This window comes from Chiloscyllium plagiosum, unplaced genomic scaffold, assembly GCF_037043375.1.
Source record: "Chiloscyllium plagiosum isolate Xiang-an unplaced genomic scaffold, Cpla_swu_hap1 HiC_scaffold_6, whole genome shotgun sequence".
Classification (NCBI taxonomy): domain Eukaryota; kingdom Metazoa; phylum Chordata; class Chondrichthyes; order Orectolobiformes; family Hemiscylliidae; genus Chiloscyllium; species Chiloscyllium plagiosum.
In genome coordinates, this window is record NW_028270144.1 from 72,488,552 (window position 1) to 72,508,321 (window position 19,770).

General features: G+C 42.4%; 1 protein-coding gene across 1 annotated transcript in view; it reads left to right on the plus strand.

Moving 5' to 3' along the window:
- LOC122550655 (interleukin-18 receptor accessory protein-like) overlaps window positions 1–19,770 on the plus strand; it is an 86,358-nt gene that overhangs the window by 31,984 nt on the left and 34,604 nt on the right. Inside the window, exons 7-8 of the mRNA XM_043691733.2 lie at window positions 990–1,116; window positions 14,521–14,666. Of these exons, the coding sequence (XP_043547668.2) occupies window positions 990–1,116; window positions 14,521–14,666 (273 nt within the window). The remainder of the gene's footprint in view (window positions 1–989; window positions 1,117–14,520; window positions 14,667–19,770) is intronic.

The window sequence follows — 19,770 nt, forward strand, 5'->3', positions numbered from 1 at the left end:
TCTTAAATGTGAACTCTCTTATTTTAAAAATCATGACCCTAGGTCTAGACCTACCCTGCAAGCCCCTCAGAATGTACTATATTTCAATAAGATCGCCTCTCATTCTTCTAAACTCCAGTGCATATGGGCCCAATCATCTCAATTTTTCTTCAGAAGGCAACCCCTTTCTGTTCGGAATCAGCCTAGTGAACCTTTGCCAAACTGTTTCTAGTGCAAGTACATCCCTTCTTAAATAAGGAGACTAAACAGCACATAATCATGTAGCTGCAGAGTCACCTGTGCCCTGTGAAGTAGTAGCAAATATTTCCTATTTTTGGGCTCCATCTTCCTTGCAAAAAAGCCAGAGAGGTGGACTGTAGAGCTTTGAGGAGACCAGAGAATACTTGAAAAAGTAAGATACTTGATGTGTTATTTCACAATTTAGATTTTGACATCCTTGATGGAAGTTGCAAGAAATGTGTGCAACAGTAAGGAATGCAATTATCTTCCCTCCAAAATATCAGTTCACATCTTCCTTATTTACAACCAGATGCAAGAGACTCGGATGACTTGAAAACCTCAATCCTCAATGTGATCTGTGCCTGTGTTGTTAAAAGAAACTAATACAGGGCCTCGAATTGGTAGATTCCTCCTTTACTACAACAGTATCATTAGTTATTAAGAATTAAGGGGAATATTGATGCATCCTCATCATAACTTCCCTTTTTGTGGTTGGAGCTACCGTCTTTGCAAATTTTTCTTTGCGTAGTCAAGTGTGATGTAAGCCAAATTAATGAGGTTTTCCGGTGTGGACAATCTATTTAAATTAGATTTCCCATTGAGAAATGGAGGCAGTCTGTGTGCTGCATTACATGTATAAGTCAGCCCTTTCAATGAACAAGATCAACCCTTATAATTGAGAAAAATCAGGCAGGTTCAAGGTGACATGAATTAATTGAATGCTTTTCACTAGATATGCTATTGCTAACAATTTACACATTTAATTTTAGGACAATCTGTACAGTTAATGTGCAAAGTTTATTTTGGTTTTGCAAGAAAATTTAATCCGGTGATCAAATGGCTAATAAATGGCAAAGATGTGACAGAAAATATGAAACTCCAACAGGGTGAAGTCCAGTAAGTATTAGCTTCTGGGACAATGTTTTGATTACCTGTATCATGAGTCTTTGCTAAAACTGCAATTAATTATGCTTGTCTTTGTCCACCTAGATTTAGCTCTTAAAGCCAGAGATTTCAGGAGAAAAATCAATAAAAGTGCATCAAGTTGTTAGGGAATTGCAATGTGTGGTTAATTTATGCTGGTTAATTGTGATGCAATTAGACATTATACTGTCTGTTTTTTATACTGACAATCTTGGGTAACTTTTCCCAATGCCCAGGGGAGACCAGCATCTTATTGTTTTTTAATGCAGGAACAGCACATTCAGGAAAGCCTTCAAAACCTTAAAAACGTCAACTTTTATTCAGCAACAGCAAAAGTGAACAATAAGAAACAAACTGAAGCTGCGCACTTGTGTCTTGAAATAGAAACTGACTGTTTTGCTTCCAACAACCAACAAGTCAATAAATGATGATATGGAGATGCCGGTGTTGGACTGGGGTTGTCAAAGTTAAAAATCACATGACACCAGGTTATAGTCCAACAGGTTTATTTGGAAGTACAAGCTTTCACAGCGCTCTGAAAGCTTGTACTCACAAATAAGCCTGTTGGACTATAACTTGGTGTCATGGGATTTTTAAATTTGTAAATAAATGATCACTGCACCTAGCTGTCATCCACTGAATCCATTAAGTCCTTTCTGGCTTTTAACATTGAACACTGCTGTGCTTTGTCACACAGAAGGTTGCTCCTGTTTACCTTAATCTTTGAAGTCCTTAACATTGCGTCTCTGCCTGTTCCAGTTATGTGTAACACAGCATGCTAGCATCATGTAGCATACTCTGTCTGGAATGTGGACCTATCCAAGCATTTGAATCTTCTGGTCAGCAGGCCCATGGTCTGCTCCAAGATGGCTCTAGGTGAAGAATGGGCCGCATTGTATCTACATTCAGGCTGTGGTCATGTTACGGAGTCATCAGCCTTGGTTAGCCCTTGAATAGCTCTTGTTCTCCCAATAACAATCCTTGTAAGGCACACAGCCCTGGACATGCTGCAGGAACCTGGAAATTCTCAATAATAGGCATCATGTAAGATTATGGGGTGTCTATCCCAGACTATGTAATGACTAGAGACAACTTGCGCATTAATGAAAGCAGCTCTCTTCTATTGATGAACTCAGCTGCATTATAAAATGGATCTCATGTCACACCTGTGTACAATATATTGTACTCTACACCTGGGGAAGTCAAGTACATTGCTGAATCCTACTGCCTGGGCTGCAGTATTGTCTTTGTCACTGGGAAATGAGATGAAGTGCTGTGATCTGGCACAAAGTGCATCAATAACAGCCTTGGTGTATTTTTGTGTTGAGGATTGAAAATTCTCACACAGGAACTAGTTGCATAAAATATAGTGCGGCTGTTGCCATGATGGCCACTAGTATAGGATGGTCACCCAACTCTTCCTGTTGTAGCTCCCATTCAGCAGCTGGTATTGGTTCTGTGGCCATGTCGTGGAACATCAGCAGTCTGTAGCCCATGTGCCTTGTTCCTCTGGAGAAAGTGGCATCAAGGACGACAGACTCTGGTGGACCTCCTGGACTTCCTCCGCATCCTAAGGGGACCTTCAGCTGCAGACTCCTCAGGCACAGGTTTTCCAGTATCTGCTGGAGATTGCTCATGGTCCTGGGCTTTCTGCTCCTGCTCTGTTTCTACGCATCTTTGTTGAAGCACAACAACAATGACAACAACAATGCTTTGGCTGGATCCTTCAGTCACAGTTGCAACGAACCTTGTCAGAAGTAGAGCAGGCCCTTGGTCAGAATGGCCAGTCAGCATTTATATCAGTCACACATGATGGTTAGCCTATACCTCTGTCCAGTGGGACATGGAACAATCTGACAAGGAAGGCCAAAGAATGATGCTACTGGAACTTTGATGTAGGACTTTATTCCAATGAATGCAGCATCAGTCATGTCACAAAGAGACATTAGGAGACTGCAGATGTTGCATGAGTACTAAGACCTTATCTTGGTCCCACGCCACCCAAAGATGGCATCATTGCATATGCGGGCATGTCGGAGAATATTTACAATTCAAGATGAAAAGGAATCAGTTCCGTGGCCCGGTGCAGCCAATGTGATATCGCAGTCTCTTTGCGCTTTGCGGTCTACAGGTACCAACTGTGGTTGCCTGTGGTTACTCTGTTTTTCAGAGATGACCCACTTTGATTCTGTGATGACGAATAACAAGATCAAGATTGCTAATGACCAGCTTTTGCACCGTTTTACCCACTAAGTGTTTGACATGCTCAATGCTTAATATAAATGACTTCACTGCTGTGTGAAAGCTTCCCTTGAAGGATCTCCCAACACTCACTCGTGGAGCTGTTGTGCTGACACAGCACTAACTCCACCCACTCCCGGTGTGGGCACTACCATTTTTGATTTGCTGTGCACATTTTGAAATCAAATGAATATGGAGGCAATGCAGGTCTCACTTGGCACAACCCTCAGGTTCAGCTTGGTTAACCAAGGCCCTGTTCACCCCCAAATCTGCATGTCCCTTTCTGCCTTGCAGTTCCTACACAGTACCTAGACAGCCCATCAGTCCTGATCCTCTCCTACTCACTATCTGGGATTACATCAGGAGCTCTCATGAATAGAAAGCTGCACCATTACTGTGTTGTCATGCCAACGATTGTGCAGCACATGGTTGAAGCCGTGGTGATAGTGATCACTGATAATCCCCATTCTGTAGTATCCCATGTCCTGCAGCATAATCTCCCTATTCTTATATTTTGAATTTCTGCCTACAACAGTCTTCACCTCTATGTATCTCCTCTGTATCCCCTTTGTATTCTTTGCCCCTCTGTATTCCCTCTGTACCCTTCTGTATTCTTTGCCCCTCGGTATTTGGCCTCGATGGGCTACATCTTAAGAGTTCTGAGGGAGGTGGCTGAAGAAATAGCAGAGGCGTTGGTTGTGATCTTTCAAAAGTCACTGGAGTCAGGGAAAGTCCTGTTGTAACCCCCTTGTTCAAGAAAGGATCAAGACGAAAAAAGGAAAATTATAGGCTGATTAGCTTAACCTCGGTTGTTGGTAAAACTCTAGAATCCATTGTTCAGGAAGAGATTTCTAAATTATTGAAAGTGCAGGGTCGGATTAGAACAAGTCAACATGGATTTAGTAAGGGGAGGTCGTGGCTGACAAACTTGTTAGAATTCTTTGAAGAGGTAACAAGTAAGTTAGATCAAGGAAACCCGTTGGACGTTATCTACCTCGACTTCCAAAAGGTCTTTGATAAGGTGCCTCATGGGAGGCTGCTGAGTAAGGTGAGGGCCCATGGTGTTCAAGGTGAGTTACTGGCATGGATTGAGGATTGGCTGTCTGACAGAAGGCAGAGAGTTGGGATAACTGGTGGCAGAATGGCAACCGGTGACAAGTGGTGTCCCACAGGGTTCAGTGTTGGGGCCGCAGTTGTTCACTTTATAAATTAATGATCTGGATGAAGAGACTTGGAGCATTCTGGTGAAGTTTGTCAATGATACGAAGTTAGGTGGACAGGCAGGTAGTTCTGAGGAGGTGGGGAGGCTGCAGAAAGATTTAGACAGTTTAGGAGAGTGGTCCAGGAAATGGCTGATGAAATTCAACGTGAGCAAATACAAGGTCTTGCTCTTTGGAAAAATGAATACAGGCATGGACAATTTTCTAAATGGTGAGAAAATTCATAAAACCAATGTATAAAGGGATCTGGGAGTACTAGTCCAGGATTCTCTAAAGGTGTGAGAGTGGTGGGTCTGTGGAATTCATTGCCATGGAGCGCAGTGGAGGCCAGGATGTTAAATGTCTTCAAGGCAGAGATTGATAAATTCTTGATCTCACAAGGAATTAAGGGCTATGGGGAGAGTGCGGGTAATTGGAGTTGAAATACTCATCAGCCATGATTAAGTGGTGGAGTGATCTTGATGGGCCAAATTGCCTTACTTCCACTCCTATGTCTTATGGCCTTATGTCTTATCCAGCATGCCCATTCCAATTCCCAGCACTGACCTCCCTAACTTCCCCAAGGCAGCATTGTGTCCTGATATCCCATCTTGACTTTCAGTGAGCTGACTCCTCACCCCACAGGACTGACCGTGGGCCAGCCCCTGACTGACTTGGATGGATGAACCAGCTAAAGAATGACCAATCCCCTGACTAATCACTGTGCAGCTCTCTGACTGACTTATGAACCATGGGTCGCCTGACTGTTTGTAGTCACCTGCAGGACTGACCATAGCCCATTCCTCAGAGTTCTATGGACCCCCTGACTGTGTTCACTCTAAGCCATCAGTTAACATGTGTAATCTCTTAGACTGAGATCAGCCAATGTCTTTCATTTACTCCAACAAGAAAAAACTGACCAATGGAAGCCCCACCTTGACTTGAGATATGGCCATTTAGTTGACGCACATGCAATGTGTTTGCTGCCTGGGCTGCTGGCAGATGGTGTAGATATGAGATCGATGTAGCACAGTGCTGAACTGCAAATTATCCAGCACCTTGACTGATCACTGCTGAAAATCAGGAGAAGCTGCCTGGGTTTGTGATTATGCTAAGCAGCATGGAAAAACAGACATACTGTGATCTTTAATCACTAGCTTACTGCAAAGGCGAGGCAAGACAGGACTGTGAACATTAAAGTAGGCACAAAGTAAGTGCCAAGAGAATCAATGAGCAGTGCTGAGATGTGTCCTGATCCAATCCATGAGAAGGTACCTGTCCCACTGCACAAAATGAGCTGGCAGCAGCATTGCAGCAGAACCAGATGGCAAGGGGTTCAGAGATGTGCCATGATGATGCGTGATGGATGAATATAGAATAACATGGCTGGGATTGTGTGTGTAATCACTGACCGTGGAGTGTGCCCTGAATTGTTAAGACCATAAGACATAGGAGCTGATGTAGGTAGTCCAAAGGAAGTTTATTAGATTGATCTCAGGTATGGAAGGATTGGCTTATAACAATAGGTTGAGTCATTTGGGCCTGTACTCATTGGAGTTTAGCAGAATGAGAAATTAGCTTATTAGAGTACATAAAATCCTTAGGGGTAAAGAGGAAGAGATCCAAAGAAGGGTCACTGGACCTGAAACATTAACTCTGCCTTCTCTCCAAAGACTCTTCCAAACTTGCTGGGTTTCTCCACCAATTTCTGTTTTTGATTCAGACTTCTAACATCAGCAGTTCCTTGCTCTATTTATTATAGACAGGGAGAGGTTATTTTACCCTTGTTGGAGAATGTAAGAACAGAAAGCATAATCTCAGAGTAAGGATGGTTTTGTGCATGGGAAATTGTGCCTCACTAATTTGATCGAGTTTTTTGAGGAGGTGATAAAGATGATTGATGAGGGAAATGCGTTGATATTGTCTACATGGACTTCAGTAAAGACTTTGACAAGGTTCCTCATGGCAGACTGGTACAAAAGATGAAGCCACATGGTATCAGGGTGAGCTGGCAGAATGGATACAGAACTGGCTTAGTCATAGGAGACAGAGGGTAGCTGTGGAAGGATGCTTTTCAGGATGGGGGATTGTTACTAGTGGTGTTCCACAGGGATCAGTGAGGGGCCTCTCCTGATCATGATCTAGATGAATGATTTGGAAGAAAATGTGTTTGGTCTAAGTTTGCAGATGATACAAAGATTGAGGGAGTTATGGATAGTGAGGAGGATTGTCAGAGGGTATAACAGGAAATAGGTCAGTTGGAGGCATGGGCAGAAAAATGGCAGGTGGAGTTTAATCCAGACAAATGTGAGGTGATGCATCCTTCCACAGCTACCCTCTGTCTCCTATGACTAAGCCAGTTCTGTATCCATTCTGCCAGCTCACCCTGATACCATGTGACTTCACCTTTTGTACCAGTCTGCCATGAGGAACCTTGTCAAAGGCTTTACTGAAGCCCATGTAGACAATATCAATGCTTTTCCCTCATCAATCATCTTTATCACCTCCTCAAAAAACTCGATCAAGTTAGTGAGGTCAAGTACAGGTGGAAATTGTGTAGTGAATGACAGAATTCTTTGGAGTATCGAAATGCAGAGGGATCTGGGTGTGCAAGTCCACAGATCACTGAAAGTGCTTGTGCAGTTAGGTAAGGTAGTGAAAAACGCCTATGGCATGCTTGCCTTCATTGGAAGGGGCATTGAGCATAAGGCTAGACAAATTATGTTGCAGCTTCATAGAACTTCAGTTACGCCACAGTTAGAATATTGCATATAGTTCTGGTCACCACACTACCAAAAGAATGTGGATGCTTTGGAGAGGGTACAGAAAAGGTGTACTAGGATGTTGCCTTTTAGCTATGAAGAAGGGTTGGATAGACTGGGTTTGTTTTCACTGGAAAGCAGGAGATTGAAAGGCAATCTGATAGAAGTTTATAAGATTGTGAATGGCATGGATATAGTGGATAGTATCAGGCTTTTTCCCAGGATGGAGGGGTCAGTTACTAGGGGACACAGGTTCAAAGTGTGAGGGCAGAATTTTAAAAGAGATACTTGAGACAATATTTTCACACAAAGTGTGGTGAGTGCCTGAAACACATTGTCAGAGGAGGTATTGGAAACAGACACAATAGCAGCATTCAATAACACCTGGACAAATACATAAATAGGAAGGGAATAGAGGGATACAGATCCTGTAAGTGAAGACGGTTTTAGTATGGAAGGGCAAAATATGTCAGTGCAGGCATGGAGGACCAAAGGCCTATTCCTGGGCTGTATTGTTCTTTGATTCACCCTTTTATGACAGAGATGAAGATAAATGTTTTTATTTTCTCAGACAATGGTGAATCTGTGGACTTTATCACACAGGGCTGTTTAGGACGGTCGTCAGGTATATTCAATGCTGAGAGACAAATTTTTAAACAGCAAAGAATTAAAGGATTATGGAAAGTGGAGTTGACGATTATCAGATCAACAATGATTTCATTGAATAACAGACCAGACTCAGTAGACCACTTTTGCTCCTCTACCTTATGAAACATCTACTTACCTCTATGTTAAAATTTGAATTCCTAAAATGATAATTAGTTATATGCCTTTATTACGAAAAGAATATGGAGAGGAAATATTTCACCAGGAAAAGGAAATTCCTGTCTAGATTAGGAAAGGTGACAACCTAGTGATATTATTGCTAGACTAGTAATCCAGAACCCCATGTGATATTCTTGGGGTGGGGTTTGAATCTCTCCATGACAGATTGTAGAATTTGAATTCAATAAAAACCTGAAATTAAGAGTCTAATGATGACCGTGAAACCATTTATGATTGTCAGGAAAAGCAACCCATCATTTATGTCCTTTAGGGAAGGAAACTGCTGTCCATACATGGTCTGGCCTACATGTGACTCCAGACCCACAGAAATATGATTGACTCTCAACTGCTCTCTGGGATGTAAATGAAAGTAGGAGGAGTTTTGCAATATCATTGGAATGGATTCCTTAATTCATTATGATCTGCTGTGTCCTGCAGAACCTGAGCATTCTGAGAGTACAGGCTTTGTCACCAGGCAGGCGGTGAGAGTTCAGGAACTGGAAAAGGAAGAAACAGAGAAAGAGCAGAGGCAGCCAACACACTGTCTTTCTGTTTGGATTGTCCATGATCATTTCAGTCAACTGAGGTTTCACTGAAGACAACCCAAAAAACTCATTGTACTACAGTTCCACACATTACATCATGGTTGTGTGTGGTATCATTGAGTTGGTCACCATTTGCACACTGAGAAAGAAAATGGGCTTCAAACTCTGAAAATTTCTCTACCAAATTAGTACCAAAGTCTTCCATGCTTCTTGTTGGTGACAGAAACTTTCTAGCTGGCTTACCAATGCACCAAGCACTGTTCAGGCCCATTTGTCACCTTATGTAAGCTATCCCAGAACCCATTGGCAAACTTACTCCCCAGATACAGAGTAGAGTTGGGACAAGGGAAAGATGGGAATGCAGTTGGTGCATATTACACCATCCGCAGCTTGTATGTTAGAGAACACTTTGGATGAATGGAAACTTAGATGTGACAAGGTCATTTAGGTAGTAACATGCCATCATTTCCAATAGTTGCAGTCCCTTACTAGCTACAGCCTTAGTCATGGCTGCTCCAATGAGAGCAACTTGTCTCTTCAATGGGGATGAGAACAAGTAGTCATGCTTTTCCTTAGTAGTTAGACACTGCGATCCCTAGTTCTGCACCACCTTGTCCTGCAAGATCAGGGTAAGTGTGTCAGCGAATGTTGTACAACATTTGTGGGTGATGTGTCTGTTATGGTTTGCTCCAGTACTAGATATTAGTAATAACATGTTATTAGTAATAGGTAGATGAGTTTGAGATATAAACTGCAGATGTGAAAAAAGCCTACTACTGTTCTGCCTGCGGGTAATTTAATTTTTTTTCACAGAATGTGGGTGTACCATGCTAATGATCTGCTCAATGATGTTTTGTGTAGCAGGATAGCTCTCATTGCACTCATGGTGCCCACTCATGTTTTGGCAGTACAGTCATGATACAGGCCAATAAGTGAATAGTCCTTGGTATCTAGGAGCCACCCTCTTATTTGATGTGGTGGCTGGAAGACTGAGAGACCAACAGATAGGCATGGAATAAGCACCCCTTGTTTGCCGCAGAATAGCAAGTATATGCTGACATGATGTGCTGAGCGTGGTAGAACTGCTCTCAGATGACCATAGCTTGATAAAACCACCTGTTAAGAGTTCTCCTTTCTCATCTCCTCCCTTAGAGAGCAGTTTGTCTATCTCTCTGTGTCTCCTCTCTTTGTATTCCCTCTTACTCTTCAGGTCAATGCAGAATGAAACAACAGCTAGAAGCACGTAGCTAGGAGGATGTAGTCTGAACAGAAGCTGTCAGGTCAAACCAAAGAGTTTCCAATATGCAGCAGCACTGTCAATATTAACAACTTTAAGCAAATCTGCAAACCGCAAAGCACTTTTATTCGAACAGAAGTTAACCCAAGAGCAATCAATGACGCTTCTTACTATTACTGTTGGGGTTAGGGAGAGAGGCACTTCCTGTTGTTGAATACATGATCAGCTGTGCATGCTTAAGAAAAGGCATTCACAGCAGCATTGAGGTTGGAATTGGCAGTCGCAATATCAAAACAGCATTATATGCAGAGCTGCCTAACCTGCATACTTCCACTGAATACTTGCTACTGACCTAGCAAAAATGCTGTCCTGCAGGGGCTGCACTGCAATTGTGCATGTGAAGCATGAATGCCATTTTAGAACCAAAGAGTACTGCACCGAAAACATTGTGGGCACTAACAAGTCAAATTTTGTTGCCCTCATTTTTGAGTTATCTGCAAATCAAATTGACCTCCTGATATTCCACACTTTTCATAGAAAAACAACATCAATTATTTTTAACATACTTAGAAATAAAATGGTGATTACACTTTTCCTCATCATAAAAGATTAACATCTGTTCTGAGTACATAGTCAATCTTTGACAATGATAAGGAGCCTTTGATCAAAAATTATACTTTTTTCGCTGAAGATTTCAACTCAGTTAAGTTGATTCACTTACTCAGGGTTAAAGTTGAGTCTGTTAGTTCTGGACAATTTCACAATTTCACACTTTAGGCACAAATCGTGTTGCATCAGAAACTCAAATGTTGAGATATTCCTGTAATCAGTCTGTCTATTTCTGACTGTAGATTGTTGGATGAAAAATAGCTGGTATGCTTACATCATTTTAAATTTAATGGGTTAGATCTTGTAGGCATCAGTGTAGCATAGACTATGGTATAATGTGCGGCAGAATTGAGCAACAAGTGCAACATCATAACAATCTCACTCCATTGTTTATCCTTTTCACAAGCAACCTGGTGAGATTCCGATAATTGAGATTTAATGCTTGTTAACAGCATAACGTGTTTCATTAAAATTCAACCAACCATCTTACCAAACGCGCCACACCAGCTTGACATCCAGAAAATGTGACAAGGGAAGCAAAGCGTGTATCCAACAAATTCACTGCCTGTTCCATCTGACCTCCATGGTGTCTGTGACTAGACCACAGCTCAGGGCATGATCACTGGGCACCAGGGTCATGCAGCACTCTTCCAGTGGACATTGGCATCTGCCATTTGACAACCCATTGTGACCAGCCTGGTACTTCTCTGATGCATTGGCAGTGTATTCCGGAAGCACAGATTTGTATTGAGGAGCACCTCAGTACTGAAAACCTGCAACAGGAAACTGCACCAAGCATATGCTCCCAGCGCAAAGATCAGATTAGGCTGTGTCTCAGGGATGCTTGCTTGTTCTCTCAGTGCTCACTCACTTAGCACCTACCTGCATCATCACAGCATTCCTACCTTGCCTTGCACAATTTATGCAGTCATGAGAACAGGCATTTGCCTTGCTGCTAAGCAGTCCTCAGTCTAGGGGGCATTCAAGTTGCTGTACATCAATGGGCTGTGCCATTTCATGGCTGCACCATATGTCAGCAGCTCACTTGGCAAACACACTGCATGGACAGCAAACAACCAGCCATCTCTCAAAGCCCTAGGAGAGTCACCTCTACCGAAATCCACGGGAATCTCCAATTAGTCAGAGATTCCCACATATTAAATCAAGGGCAGTCTCCAATATGAATTGGTCATTTTAAGGCATTCCGTGGGACTAGGCCTCGACGAGTTAGCCTTTGGGATTCTGACTGCATGCTTTGGGTAAAGGCACAGAACAATCATGAAGGGGGCAGCAGGATTTGCAAGGGTGGGATAAAGTAAGGCATGACAGGGAAATGGATAATGCAGGAGGGGATGGTCATCAATGGTCACGAGCAACCTGCTTTCAAAGGGGTGGTAGAAAGTGAATAAATACACCAAGCACGGTCACCTTATACCAGGGGCTAGGTGGGAAAGATAGGCTGGTGTAGGCATGAAGCAGATGGGTTGGGTGGGGACTTGGGGAAGTGTAAGGCTTTTGGGGTTTACACGACGGGTTACATTAAGTTGTTTTGTGAATGGTACGCTGTAAATGGGATAGAAAACAGATATGAGGGATTTGGTAGGAAATTATTAGATTAGAGCCCCTACAGTATGGAAACATGTCCTTTGGCCCAACCAGTCCACACCGAACCTCCAAAGAGTAACCCACACAGTCCCATTTCCCTCTGACTAATGCACCTAACACTACAGGCAATTTAGCATGACCAATTCATCTGACCTGCACATCTTTGGGCTGTGGGAGGTAACCAGAGCACCCAGAGGAAACCCACTCAGACACGGGGAGAATGTGCAAACTCCACACAGACAGTTGCCCGAGGCTAGAATCGAACGTGGGACGCTGGTGCTGTGAGGCAGCAGAGCTAACCACTGAGCCACCATGCCGCCCTAATGAGGTAACTCAGTAAGATAGGGTGTAACCTTTCATTGTGGCAAAAGAAAATCCACCCAAAAAATTCAAGCAACTCAGATTTAGCCAATGTGTTGATTTTAGTCAAAAATGCCTGAACTTTTATGAGGCAAGTTGGGTCACTGATGATGGGTTGAGGAATGCCAGACCCAAACCTTCATTGATAGTAGTAAGTGGACCAGCTTGGTAATTTTATCAAAGGCAGCCTGAAGAGCTGCTGTCCCAGTGAGGATGCTTGGTGAGTTCCTGAGCCGTTCAGCCCAAAAAAGGCCAGCAGTTCTATCACTACAGCAGCACATGCTGGAGTTGCACTTACATAACCAGTCACAGCATCAGGCAAACTGCAGTATAGGCAAGTAATGTTTGTCTGTATTCATTTTGGAGTACACAAGTGATATGGTACACACAAAAACAATAGCAGAAAAACCTATTCCTTTGAGTCTTGTTGGTAATCAAATCACATTTCCCCTTACTCATTGTGAGAACAACTGACGGAGGTCATACTTAAAATTGATTGTTAGTGAAATTCTGCTCTGCATTAACACTAATTGAGGAGAATATTCTTATGTTTTTCTTATAAATACTTTTTTAAAAACAAAAACATCAGTTATTTAAAATAAAAAGTTGCTTAAAATAGTTTCCAAAGCAATTTAATATAGTGGTGTGATTTCAGCATATTATGTTAAAGTTAATTAACCCTGTTTAGATTTTAGAGTTAAAAATCAAACATCACCAGGTTATAGTCCAACAGGTTTAATTGGAAGCACACTAGCTTTCAGAGCGATGCTCCTTCATCAGGTGATAGTGGAGGGCTCGATTGTAACACAGAATTTATAGCAAAAATTTGCAGTGTAATGTAACTGAAATTATACATTGAAAAATTGATTGTCTGTTAAGCCTTTCATCTGTTAGAATACAATGATAGTTTCACTTTTTTCATGTGTAAATCACAAAATCTTTTTTTTAAAGTTGCATTCTTGGGTTAGCTGTTAACAATGGTGATAGCTAGACAATATGTTGAAGGTGTTAGCCCCCTGTGTTCTCTGTCTATGACCTGATGTTTAGATTGATTCCAATCTAAAAAGTGAGATAACAGAGTTTTACATAAATTCATGCAGTTTTTGAGCTCAGAGTTCCACATGAATGTATGCAGTTTTTGAGCAAAGTGCAATGTAACTCTGCAAGTACAAATTCACCCCACAAAATATATGTGTGCATGTGGGTCTTTGTCTGTCTGTGTGTGTGTGTCTGTCTGGGGTGGGGGTTGTGAGTGTGAGAAAGTGTGTGTATGTAGTGAGTGCAGAGTGTCTTAAGTCTGTGAGGGGGTGCATGTGTGAGTGTGGGAGTGTGTGTGTCTATAAGGGTGTGTGTGGGTGTCTGTGTGCGCATCTGTGTGTACCTGTGTTCGTGTGTATGTGAGAGTGTGTGTGTGCAGGAATATCTGTGTGTGTGTGTAGTGCAATGGCGATCACCTGTAATGTGACATGAACCCAAGGTCCCGGTTGAGGCCCTCCCTATGGGTACCGAACTTAGTTATCAGCCTCTGCTCGGCCACTTTTCTCTGCTGCCTGTCCTGAAGTCCATCTTGGAAGATGGTCACCCGAAGGTCCGAGGCTGAATGTCCTGGACCACTGAAGCGTTCCCCAACTGGGAGGGAACCCTCCTGTCTGTTGATTGTTGTGCTGTGCGGTGAAATGTATAATTTCAGTTACATCACACTGCAAATTTTTGCTATAAATTCTGTGTTACGATCGAGCCCTCCAAGTTCACCTGATGAAGGAGCGTTGCTCCGAAAGCTAGTGTGCTTCCAATTAAACCTGTTGGACTATAACCTGGTGTTGTGTGATTTTTAACTTTGTACACCCCAGTCCAACACCGGCATCTCCAAATCATGACTACTATAGATTTTAGAGTATTTGTATAAAAATCAAGATCAAAGAAGCTTCATTAAACAGTCTAATAGATATTTGTTCTTTAATTAAGTTAAACTCTTTCTAATTTATCCTCTTTAGGAAGACTAAAGATAGTGAAGGGTTTATTTTAATTCGGAAAGCGTATTTGAGTAAAGTCACTGAAGAAGACTTTAGTATTAACTTCACTTGCTTCTCCCAGAATTCTCAGGGAAGCTCATCTGGTGTACTCAGACTGAAAGAGAAAGGTAAGAACCTAACAGTAAGTAAATTTTGTAAAGGGCTAACATCTGCCTGGAGATCACAGTCTCCTGATATAGTGGATATCTGTCATCTTTAGAAAGGATCTATCCCCAAAAGCACAGCTATTTGCAGGCACATTTACCCAGACAGGACAGAAATCCTACTCTTCCTTTTAAAGCCAAAGAATGATCCTGAAAGATTATTTCAGATTTTGTCAAGGTTTTAGGTTGTGAACAAAAAGCACACATGTTACTTATACTATATACAGGATCTACAACCATTGTTGGAGCTGGTGAGGTGACTGCTACGACAGGGGATTGTGATGCTGCAAGAAGATAGCCATGGACATATGAGCCTTCATTGCCAGATAACTTGCACCTTGTAACACTCATTGCCAAGGCCTGCCAGTGGTCATCAAAGTCACTTGAAGTCCTTTGTTTCTGTCTCTTCCCAAGCATCTGCTGTTGGCCTCATTGGTATCTTGGCAATAACTGGAACCGATCATGCCGTCTTTGCTGGAGACGGGTAGCACATTCATTTCACAACAGACAGGGCTTCACAGGGACAGAATGCAGTGGTGTTTCCTCCAGCAGTGGATTCCTACAGATATAGGACATCAATGATTGCACCCATGTGGCAATCGCCACATCCAATAAGCAGCCAATGAAATCTATCAGCTGAAGACTTCCACTCCCTCAATGTCCAACTGGCCTCCAACCCTAACATGTGTACATGCACTTTCTGTCAGTTACTATGATTCTTTTGTCCTCTGCTGAAAATGTGTTGCTGGAAAAGCACAGCAGGTCAGGCAGCATCCAAGGAACAGGAGAATCGATGTTTCTGGCATGAGCCCTTCTTCAGGAATGAGGAAAGTGTGTCCAGCAGGCTAAGATAAAAGGTAGGGAGGAGGGACTTGGGGGAGGGGTGTTGGAAATGTGATAGGTGGAAGGAGGTCAATGAGAGGGTGATAGGCCAGAGTGGGGGTGGGGGCGGAGAGGTCAGAAAGAAGATTGCAGGTTAGGAAGGCGGTGCTGAGTTCGAGGGATTTGACTGAGACAAGGTGGGGGGCAGGGGAAATGAGGAAACTGGAGAAATCTGAGTTCATCCCTTGTGGTTGAAGGGTTCCTAGGCGCTCTTCCTCCAGCCGTCGTGTTGTTATGGTCTGGCGATGGAGGAGTCTAAGGACCTGCATGTCCTTGGTGGAGTGGGAGGCGGAGTTGAAGTGTTGAGCCACGGGGTGGTTGGGTTGGTTGGTCCGGTGTCCCAGAGGTGTTCTCTGAAACATTCCGCAGATGAGGACAAGGAAGAGGTAGAAGGAGATGATGCTGACCAGACAGTTGCCACAGTTATATGATGAGGTGGCTTCTTGCTGCCACTCTCCATCAAGACAACCTCCCTCCACTCACTCAGAGCCTCAAGCATTCATTCCAGGTCAGCATTGATGAAGTGATGGGCTGCCTTGCTGACAGTGCCTGGTCTCTCACTACACTGCAACAATTTGATTCCCTCTTGTACAATGGAGGGCTTTGACACAAAGCATTGGTAGTTCCTGAAAACAACCAGCAGTCTTTGCTATGGCTGCCATGAGGTGTTTAAATGAGCTCCAGTCTTCATTTGACTCACTTCCATTCCCACTCCCACGCATTCAAAGAATGCAGGAAATCCATTTCCATATCAATGAAGAGTTCACCTACATGAAAATGTTAACTCCAGATGGTTTCTAAGCAGCTTTTGAACTTCTGACACAAAAACAATCAACTTCCTATTTCCAGCCATTTTAACAAAATGTCAGCACTAGGACCACATGTAGAATTACACAAACAAGTCCACACTGACCCTCCGAAGAGTAACCCCCTCCCAACCCATTCCCCTATATTTACCCCTAACCTAACACTATGGGCAATTTAGTTTGGCCAATTCTCCTAATCTGCACATTTTTGGACTGTGGGAGGAAACCGGAGCACCCAGAGGAAACCCACTCAGAGAATGTGCAAACTCCACACAGGCAGTTAAACCCAGGTCTCTGGTGCTGTGAGGCAACAGTGCTAACCACTGTGCCACCGTGCCGCAAATGTTATAAAAAGCTACTGGTTGGGACTTAATATGGCAGCTTTTGAAACTACCATGCTGTGGGGTCATATCACCACCGGTGCAGCTCCTGCCTCCTGGAGGCACTTGATCTCATTAAATGTTGATGAGATGACCTCCTCCTTCATTAAGCTACTTGTATTTAGAAGTCATTGGTCATGCAGGGTGTAGCTCAGTCAATGGGTCAGAATCCAGAATTCATCTGAGTATTGGATTTCTCAAGTCTCACTGAGAATCTAGCCCCAAGTGTCAGTATGTGCTGAGGTTCTATAAGATCCAAACCTGAATGGGTTGAGTAGCCTATTCCTTGTTTCTTGTTCGTATGTTGCCGAGGATTGGCCTGCAAATGTTGCCAAGGCCACTTGCCAGATTTTCAAGGATTTAAAGTTGATAGCAATCAGTGCTGGCAAATATTTTGTTGGCACACAGCAGTTTTTAACAGATTATGGCATCTGTAATTTGCCCTTCCACATAATTGGTTCCAACTCAAGCTATTGCCTTTTCTTCTTTGGGACTGGTATATTGGACAGCAAGATGAGACATCAAAGGCCCCCTGAAGCTTGTATTGGGAGACCACCCCAAAGCTGTCAGCCTCCAGAAACTGTGAGGGGAGTTAGTCCAATTCAAATAAACTATCATTTTCATCTGAAAATGGCTCCTCACTGGGGCCTACATAGCTAGCTGCTTTTGTGGAATGGTTTGCCAAATCTCTGGCATCTTATGCTCGGAAACCTGAGGGAGATGGAGGGACAGTATTGTGACACTGTCCCAATGCTTCCTGCTTAATCCCTGGCCCCTGCTGCCAACCATTGTGTACTGGGCTTAAAATATTCTGACCAATTAGACTAATCAATTCTAGCTCAATCCTGGTTTACCTATTTACACTATATGATTAACCATCTTTCTCTCAATTTTATGAAGATATTTTCTCCTCATATTCAACATATTTTAAATACATTATTTGTTTTTCTGCCTCTCCCTGGATCAACAAAGTACTATGATTGAACTATAATTGAACTTTTATAGAGAATAATAATCATTGACATAGCTCACAGCTTTAATTATTAATCATGGACATGCCCTTAAGATCATTCTGTTTGCCAATGAAGCCTGCTCAAACATATACTGTAGCGTATTCTACAGAATCATTGAAACCAGTGCCTTTCTAAAACTATTTTGAGTTATGCTCCTTTGCAATATGCCACAATCAAAGACAATTTTATTTTTTACAACAGATCAGAAAATTAGTGAGCATGCAAACACACACTCTCTCACACACACACTCACATGTACACACTCACTCTCCCTCTCATGAAAATCTCATTCAACATTTTAAGGAAAACACAATGTTCATCAAATTGTGTAACAGTCAGGAGCATTAATTTTTCTAGTTCACATCAGGAAACATCTGTTCTTAAGCTCTGCTTTCTTTGCAAGAATTCACCCTTTAGCAACATTTGACATATCCTTTTATTCCTCATATGAGTGTGCACAAACTACAATCATTCTTCCACGAATTACAGCTGAATTTTTAAATTAAAAAATATACAAAACATTTATTTGAGCTTGCCATATGATCTGTCCCTCAGGTAAGTTTGTGCAGAAAAGCACCTTTCAACACTAGTCCATCAGGCACTGGTCCATACATAACATCCTTGAGGCTCTGCATGTAAAGGAAGCAATGAATCCTGTCAGATGGTTCCTGAACCAACTTGAATTTATTTGACAAAAGGTCTCATTGCTAGAACTTTCAAACACACACTGAAACGTAGCTTAGCTGGTGATGAGAATGGTTTGCCCTTTCAGATCCATCATGTGCACCAGAGTTTCAGAACCATTGCACATTATCCTTGAGGTGACTGTGGAGAGTAACATAGTTTTCTCTCGTAATTTGGATTGCAACCAATATAGCACATTAATCCCTTATTCTCATGTTCTAAATATATTCCAAGTGGTAAATCTTATCAGTGATGGTGGTATATGTTAAATCGATATAAGTAAATCTTTACTCAGGCTGTACAGCAATCTCAAAGTGAAACAGCATTTCTCATATATCCTGGAAGGAAGGAATGGTCATCAGCATGTCACACTCCCTGTTTGTACATGACCTGCTGGTGCATGAGTCAAGGCAATTCTTAACATCCGTAAAATTTCTGTTCTTGCAGAATCTCGAGATTTTTATTTCACAGCAAAGTAAATTGAGACCAATATAACCCATCATGCCCTTATTGGTATTCAAACAGCCCAATGACAAAATATTTTGTTGAATGTATAACCACCTAAGCCAGGTCAAAGTTTCAACATCTCTGTTATTCCGTGCTGATAAACTTTCCAATGCTAGTGTCTTACTAAAGCAAGGAAACTTGCTTTATTAAGTTTAGAAACTTGGTGCTCAACTATTGTTACCATAGTTTTAGAGGCTACTCTCTCATTAGAAAGAATGTAACAGGTGAATGTAACCTGAGTCGAGAGTGTGGTGCTGGAAAAGCACAGCCACTCAGGCAGCATCCTGATGAGGGACTTATGTTCAAAACACTGATTCTCCTGCTCCTCAGATGCTGCCTGACCTGCTGTGCTTTACCAGCACCATACTCTTCGACTCTGACCTCCAGTGTCTGCAGTCCTCACTTTCTCCTAGAATGTAACCTTAAGGTCACCATACCTTAGGTAAGGGGACAAAGGTAGAACCTTTATGGTGGGATAAGCCAGTAAAGGAATTAAACTAACCAATGCTCTTGGTATCATTCTGTTTGGGAGACTAAACAGACCCTCAAGTTCAACTATTTTATCTCAGTTGTGCAGTTGTACATCTGAGCCTTCAAGATGTTATAAGCATGTTTATCTTGTAGTTCCCGCACAACAAGCTGTTTGTTTTCACACTGCTGAATATCTGCTTTTTGACCATTTGGTTCCTTTTACACCTTTCAGGCTAATGATAACTCAAACCACATTTTCCCATCTTTTCATCTTAACCTCTTTTATCGACAGTATATTACAAATAGGAATACAATAGTGCAGTGT